The 8,736-nt window shown below is 38.7% G+C and overlaps 1 protein-coding gene across 1 annotated transcript in view; it reads right to left on the minus strand.

Moving 5' to 3' along the window:
• TEX11 (testis expressed 11) overlaps nt 1-8,736 on the minus strand; it is a gene marked incomplete at its 5' end in the record, with an annotated part of 336,930 nt that overhangs the window by 266,149 nt on the left and 62,045 nt on the right. The window contains one exon of the mRNA XM_029241408.1: nt 6,613-6,693. Within this exon, the coding sequence (XP_029097241.1) occupies nt 6,613-6,693 (81 nt within the window). The remainder of the gene's footprint in view (nt 1-6,612; nt 6,694-8,736) is intronic.

Here is an 8,736-nt window from a genome sequence, read left to right on the forward strand (position 1 = left end):
CAGGGGTGAGTACACCCAGCATTTCCCTGCTCAAGGCTGGGGAAGTCTCTCTGGCTCTCGGGCAGGGTCTTACGCCATGAGAGGCCCCCTCTGGGCCGTGTTGGTCCTGGGAGTGCAGGGGGAGAACAGGAGAGGCCAGAGGTGGAGGGGAGAAGAGAGGCAGTCAGGAGGGCCCCTCCAGGACCAGAGGAGTGGGAGAGGAGTGGAGGGCGTTGGCCCTGCCAACCCAAGCCCGGGAGACCTGCTGGGCTCCCAGGTCGGGTCCCCCGCCCTCAACGGCCCCCTCGAGGCCATGTGGGTCCTGGGGGCATAGGAGGGAGGCCAGGGAGATCAGAGGTCGGGGACATGCCAGGACCCCTTCAGTTCCTTTGAGCCTAAGCCCCACCCCCTAAACGCCCCAAGGGCCTTTTCCAGCCCTGTGGGTCCTAAGCATAGGTCCCGCCCACCATCCAAACCCTGCCCCTGCTTAGGCCCCACTGACCACAGCCAAGGCCTTTTCCACTTTTTTTTTCTCCTCCTCTTTTTTACTATTGTGGTTCAGTTTTACCTTCCAGTTGTTTCATCTATATGTTTATTTTTATACTCTTTTATATCTGTTAGTTTCCTAGTCTAATTTTATTTTTTACTTTGTTATTGTTCTTTCTTCCTTTTCCACCCCATGTGGCTTGCAGGATCTTGGTTCACAAGTTGGGGGTTGGGCTGAAGCTCCTGCGGTGGGAGCTCCAAGTCTGAACCAGTGGATTAACAGAGAGCCTCAGACCCCAGGGAATATTCATAGGATGAGGTCTCACAGAGGTCCTCATCTCAGCACCAAGACCCAGCTCTACCGAACAGCCTATAAATTCCAGTATTGGAAGCCTCAGTCCAAACAACCAGTAAGACAGGAACACAATCCCACTCATCAAAAAATCAGAAACAAAAAAAAAAACATAGACAGCAAAAAAAATACATCACAGGGGCTTCCCTGGTGGCGCAGTGGTTGAGAATCTGCCTGCTAATGCAAGAGACATGAGTTCGAGCCCTGGTCTGGGAGGATCCCACATGCCGCGGAGCAACTAGGCCCGTGAGCCACAATTACTGAGCCTGCGCATCTGGAGCCTGTGCTCTGCAACAAGAGAGGCCATGATAGTGAGAGGCCCATGCACCACGATGAAGAGTGGCCCCCGCTTGCCACAACTAGAGAAAGCCCTCGCACAGAAACGAAGACCCAACACAGCAAAAATAAATAAATTAATAAACTCCTACCCCCAACATCTTCTTAAAAAAAAATACACCACAGATGAAGAATGTAAAAACCTACAAGACCAAATAAATTAGGAGGAAATAGGTAAGTAATCTACCTGAAAAAGGATCACGGTAATGATAGCAAAGATGATCCAGAATCTCAGAAATAGAATGGAGGCACAGATTGAAAAAATACAAGAAATGTTTAACAGAGATGAACAACACAATAACTGAAATGAAATATACACTAGAAGGAATCAATAACAGAAGAATTGAGGCAAAAGGAGGAATGAGTGAGGTGGAAGACAAAATGGTGGAAATAACTGCCAAGGAGAATAAAGAAAAAAGAATGAAAACAATTGAAGACAATCTCAGAGACCTCTGTAACAACACTAAATGCACCAATATTCGAATTATAGGGGTCCCAGAAGAAGAGAAAAAGAAAGGGTCTGAGAAAATATGTGAAGAGATTATAGTCAAAAACTTCCATAACATGGGAAATGAAATAGTCACTAAGTCCAGGAAGTGCAGAGAGTCCCATAAGGATAAACTCTAGGAGAAACACATCAGGACATATATTAATCAAACTAACAAAAATTAAATTCAAAGAAAAAATATTAAAAGCAGCAAGGGAAAAAAACAAACAATAATATACACAGGAATCCCCATAAGGTTATCAGCTGATTTTTCAGCAGAAACTCTGCAGGCCAGAAGGGAGTGGCAGGATATACTTAAATTGAGGAAAGAGAAAAACCTACAACCAAGATTACTCTACCCAGCAAGGATTTCATTCAGATTCGACGGAGAAATCAGAAGCTTTTCAGACAAACAAAAGGTAAGAGAATTCAGCACCACCACACCAGCTTTACAGCAAATGCTAAAGAAACTTCTCTAGGGGGGAAACACAAGACAAGAAAAAGACCCACAAAAACAAACCCAAGACAATTAATAAAATGTCAATAGGAACATACATATCAATAATAACCTTGAATGTAAATGGATTAAATGCCCTAACCAAAAGACACAAACTGGCTGAATGGATACAAAAACAAGACCCATATATATGCTGTCTACAAGAGACCCACTTCAGACCTAGGGACACATACAGACAGAAAGCTAAGGGATGGAAAAAGATATTCCATGCAAAAGGAAATCAAAAGAAAGCTGGAATAGCATTACTCGTATCAGATAAAACAGACTTTAAAATAAAGACTCTTACAAGAAATAAGGAAGGACACTACATAATGATCAAGGGATCAATCCAAGAAGATATAACAATTATAAATATGTATGCACCCAACATAGGAGCACCTCAATACATAAGGCAAATGCTAACAACCATGAAAGGCAAAATCAACAGTAACACAATCATAGTAGGGGACTTTAACACCCCACTTACACCAATAGACAGTTCATCCAAACAGAAAATAAATAAGGAAACACAAGCTTTAAATGACACAATAGACACAGATAGATTTAACTGATATTTACAGAACACTCCACCCAAAACTGGCAGAGTACACTTTCTTCTCAAGTGCACATGGAATATTCTCCAGGATAGATCACATCTTGGGTCACAAATCAAGACTCAGAAAATTTAAGAAAATTGAAATCATATCAAGCATCTTTTCTGCCAAAAATGCTGTAAGACTGCCAATCAATTACAGGAAAATATCTGTAAAATACACAAATACAAGGAGGCTAAACAGTGCACTACTAAATAAGAAATTAAAGAAGATGTTTAATAAGATTTAATAAGAAATTAAATGAAATGTCAGAAATTGAAGAAATTAAAGAAGAAATTTTAAAAATACATAGAAACAAATGACAATGAAAACACAATGACCCAAAACCTATGGGACACAGCAAAAGCAGCTCTAAGAGGGAAGTTTATAGCAATTCAATCTCACCTCAAGAAACAAGAAAAATCTCAAATAAACAATCTAACCCTATACCTAAAGCAACTAGAGAAAGAAGAACAAAGAAAACCCAAAGTCAGTAGAAGGAAAGAAATCATAAAGATCAGAAAAGAAATAAATGAAACAGAAATGAAGAAAACAATAGCAAAGATCAATAAAACTAAAAGTTGGTTCTTTGAGAAGATAAACAAAATTGATAAGCCCTTAGCCAGGCTCATCAGGAAAACAAAGGAGGGTATGCAAATCAATAAAATTAGAAATGAAAAAGGAGAAATCACAACTAACACTGCAGAAATACAAAGGATTGTAAGAGACTACTACAAACAACTATAAGCCAATAAAATGGACAACCACGAAGAAATGGACAAATTATTGGAAAAGTACAATTTTCCAAGACTGAACCAGGAAGAATTAGAAAATATAAACAGACCTATCACAAATAATGAAGTTGAAACTATAATTAAAAATCTTCCAACAAACAAAAGTCAAAGACCAGATGGCTTCACAGCCTAATTCTATCAAACATACAGAGCAGAGCTAACACCGATCCTTCTCAAACTCTTCCAAAAAACTGCAGAGGAAGGAACACTCCCAAATTCATTCTACCAAGCCACCATCACCCTGATACCAAAACCAAAAAAATATATCACAAAAAAAGAAAAATATAGACCAATATCACTGATGAACATAGATGCAAAAATCCTGAACAAAATACTAGCAAACAGAATCCAACAACATACTAAAAGGATCATACCCCATGATCAAGTGGGATTTATCCCAGTGATGCAAGGATTCTTCAATATACGCAAACCAATGTGATACACCATATTAACAAATTAAGGAATAAAAACCATATGATCATCTCAATAGATGCAGAAAAAGCTTTTAACAACATTCAATACCAATTTATGATAAAATCTCTCCAGAAAATGGGCATAGAGAGAACCTACCTCAACACAATAAAGGCGATATATGACAAACCCACAGCAAACATCATTCTCAATGGTGAAAAACTGAAAGTGTTTCCACTAACATCAGGGACAGGACAAGGATGTCCACTCTCGCCACTCTTATTCAACATAGTTTTGGAAGTCTTAGCCATGGCAATCAGAGAAGAAAAAGATATAAAAGGAATACAAATTGGGAAAGAAGAAGTAAACCTGTCACAGTTTGCAGATGACACGATACTGTACACAGAAAATCCTAAAGATCTACCAGAAAACTGCTAGAACTAATCAAGGAATTTGGTAAGGTTGCAGGATACAAAATTAATGCACAGAAATCTCTGGCATTCCTATACACTAACAATGAAAAATCAGAACGAGAAATTAAGGAAACAATCCCATTTACCATCACAACAAAAAGACGAATATATCTAGGAATAAACCTACCTAAGGAGGCAAAAGACTGGGACTCAGAAAACTATAAAACCCTGACGAAAGAAATCAAAGATGACATAAACAGATGGAGAAATATACCATGTTCTTGGATTGGAAGAATCAATATTGTGAAAATGACTATACTACCCAAAGCAATCTACAGATTCCATGCAATCCCTATGATTGGGATTGCATATGGAGATGGCATTCTTCACAGAATTAGAACAAAAAATTTTACAATTGGTATGGAAACACAAAAGACCATGAATAGCCAAAGCAATCTTGAGAAAGAAAAACAGAGCTGGAGGAACAGGCTCCCCAACTTCAAACTATACTACAAAGCTACAATAATCAAGACAGTATGGTACTGGCACAAAAACAGAAATATAGACCAATGGTACAGGATAGAAAGCCCAGAGATAAACCCACACATGTGTGGTCACCTAATTTATGACAAAGGAGGCAAGACCATAGAATGGAGGAAAGACAGCCTCTTCAGTAAGCTGTGCTGGGAAAACTGGACAGCTACATGGAAAAGAATGAAATTAGGACACTCCCTAACACCATATACAAAAATAAACTCAAAATGGATTAAAGACCTAAATGTAAGACCAGACACTATAAAACTCTTAGAGGAAAACATAGGAAAAACACTCTTTGACATAAACCACAGCAAGATCTTTTTTGCCCCACCTCCTAGAGTAATGAAAATAAAACCAAAAATAAAGAAATGGTACCTAATGAAACTTCGAAGCTTTTACACAGCAAAGGAAACCATAAACAAGATGAAAAGACAACCCTCAGAATGGGAGAAAATATTTGCCAATGAAACAATGGACAAAGGATTAATCTCCAAAATTTACAAGCAGCTCATGCAGCTCAATATCAAAAAACAAACAACCCAATTAAAAAATGGCTGAAGACCTAAATAGACATTTCTCCAAAGAAGACATACAGATGGCCAAGAGGCACATGATAAGATGCTCAACATCACTAATTATTAGAAAAATGCAAATCAAAACTACAATGAGGTAACACCTCAAACCGGTCAGAGTGGCCATTATCAAAAAATCTAGAAACAATAAATGCTGGAAAGGGTGTGGTGAAAAGGGAACCCTCCTGCACTGCTGGTGGGAATGTGAACTGATATAACCACTATGTAAAACAGTATGGAGGTTCCTTATAAAACTAAAAATAGAACTACCATATGACCCAGCAATCCCACTACTGGGCATATATCCTGAGAAAACCATAATTCAAAAAGGTACATGTAGCACAATGTTCATTGCAGCACTATTTACAAATAGCCAGGACATGGAAGCAACCTAAGTGTCCATCAACAGACGAATGGATAAAGAAGATGTGGCACATATATACAATGGAATATTACTCAGCCATAAAAAGAAACAAAATTGATATGTTTATAGTGAGGTGGATGGACCTAGAGTCTGTCATACAGAGTGAAGTTAAGTCAGAAAAAGAAAAACAAATACTGTATACTACCATATACATATGGAATCTAAAAAATAAAAAATGGTACTAATGAACCTAGTGGCAGGGCAGGAATAAAGACACAGACATCGAGAATGGACTTGAGGACACAGGGTGAGGAAGGATAAGCTGGGATGAAGTGAGAGAGTAGCATGGACATATATATGCTACCAAATGTAAAACAGATAGCTAGTGGGAAGCAGCCGCATAGCACAGGGAGATCAGCTTGGTGCTTTGTGACCACCTAGATGGGTGGGATAGGGAGGGTGGGAGGGAGTCTCAAGAGGGAGGGGATATGGGGATATATGTATGCATATGACTGATACACTTTGTTGTACAACAGAAGCTAACACAGTATTATGAAGCAATTATACTCCAATCAAATCTATTAAAAAAAAGAAATAACCCATATCACTTTTTCAGAAACCCTTTCTAGTAAAGAACAAAGGAAGCAAAATATTTCAAAGCTTGGCTAAGTAAGTAGATCTGATCTAAAATATAACCTCTAAAGGATCACATGAAGTAGTAATGATTCTTCCTAGAACTTGATATAGCATATTTTCAAATGCTTGGAGAATAAAGGCAGAGATTTCACTCACCATTTTGGGCAGCCTTATCAACATATCTTTACAGCGCAGTACACATGTAGATGCTCTTTGAAAATCCTGTTGAACAACTGCCTGGGAAAGCAAAAAAATGTCAGTAACTGGTTAAAATAACAAGCTATTCGTCTATAAGTCAAATCTAACATATTTTTAACTGGTGTTAAAAAGTCTTAATTTCTTTTCTAATCTTCTTAGCAATGCTAACTGGTTGAGCTAAACATAATAGCCAGCTCAAAATACAGAGAAATAAGTGATAAGAATCTTGGGTAAGACAAAGTTGACACTGAATGACAAGAGTTATTTCAATTTTCTGGAAATATCAAAATTGGTGTATTATACAATCTTATGTTATTATATTATGATATAATGCCATGTCTGATAATGTTTCCCCAGCTTGAAGAGCTCTTGTATTTATCTCCACATTAGAGGAGTTTTTTACATTAAATAGCAGTCTTTTGTCCTAAAACAGGCTCATAGTAACTTCACAGTCTGAAATGCTGTGAACATCTGCTATGAAAGGCAGTTTAGTTCAATCCTATCTTGGAGCTAGAAGAGCTACTCTGATATTCATTACGTATAACCTTGAACCTTATGCTCTCATGGCTTTAGCTTCCTCATCTATAAAACGAGGATGCTGTACTAAATTACCTCTTAAGATTTCTTTCAGCTCTACCATTCTATGACACTCAAATGAACGAAAACATCAATCACACATTACTTCCACACTTGTAGAAGAGGCTTGTTTCAGTCATTAAAGAATTTAGCTGATGAGGCATATTAAAAGAAACGTGGACATACACAAAAAAATAATTTTCTGAAGTACTTTCTCGGGGGAAAAATCCCTACATTCACTATTTTCTTTTCTTTACGTGGTGTCAAATATTTTTGTGCTTTGGATAATAAAAGAACTGAGTAGAGAGAAGAAAAGATGAGGAATGTAAGAAGCCAGCTTCTCTCTAGTTTTCTCCTCTATCTACTTGCTGAATCTTAAGCTTGACATTTTGCTGAGTAGATACCCTTCTCTAAGGCTTTAATACTAGATTTTGTCAAAGGAGAAAAAAAACTGTAAGCACAAGAACTTTAATAAACCAAATCTCAATTATCTATAGAGATTACAAAATAATATTCCCATCTATACAAATAAATGTTTGATGAATACGTGCTAACTGATTCATTAGTCAAGGTGAAGAAAATATTATAAAAGAGATACACTGAGTGACAAACATCAATATCAGAGGAGGATGCTTTCTGTTCTTGAAAGATATAAAACAATACAAGCCTTTAACAGTCAAAGAATCCATAAATTGTCTATCAATACTCAGATTTTACAAAGGTCCAAAGGTCTTTTCATGTTTTCCTAAAACTTATTGAGGTAGAAGGCAACTATTAAAAAACTTATTCAGGGCTTCCCTGGTGGCGCAGTGGTTGAGAATCTGCCTGCTAATGCAGCGGACACAGGTTCGTGCCCTGGTCTGGGAGGATCCCACAGGCCGCTGAGCAACTAAGCCCGTGAGCCACAACTACTGAGCCTGCGCTCCGCAACAAGAGAGGGCGCGATAGTGAGAGACCCGCGCACTGCGATGAAGAGTGGCCCCCACTTGCCACAACTAGAGAAAGCCCTCGCACAGAAATGAAGACACAACACAGCCCAAAATAAATTAATTAATTAATTTTAAAAAATCAGAGAGAACATTTCCCGGCTGTGGTCAGAGGAAGTCCTGACTACTGAATAAAGGCACAGAGAGATGCAACATTGGTGCCTTTGAAGATGGGAGAATGAGGCTAAGAGCCAGGGAAGGCAGGGCTTAAAAAAAAAAAAAAAAAAAAAGAAACTTTTTCACTTAGAAATTGATAAAATACAATTTATTGGTTTTTTCTTGTTAAAAAAGAATATATGACTTTTACAGAGATCTTTAAAAATACAGAATGGGCTTTCCTGGTGGCGCAGTGGTTGAGAGTCCGCCTGCTGATGCAGGGGACACGGGTTCGTGCCCCGGTCCGGGAGGATCCACATGCCACAGAGCGGCTAGGCCCGTGAGCCATGGCTGCTGAGCCTGCACGTCCAGAGCCTGTGCTCCACAACGGGAAAGGCCACAACAGTGAGAGGCCCGCGTACCG

The sequence above is a fragment of the Monodon monoceros genome, unplaced genomic scaffold (assembly GCF_005190385.1).
Source record: "Monodon monoceros isolate NGI ecotype Baffin Bay Population unplaced genomic scaffold, NGI_Narwhal_1 Super_Scaffold_22, whole genome shotgun sequence".
In the NCBI taxonomy this organism is placed as follows: domain Eukaryota; kingdom Metazoa; phylum Chordata; class Mammalia; order Artiodactyla; family Monodontidae; genus Monodon; species Monodon monoceros.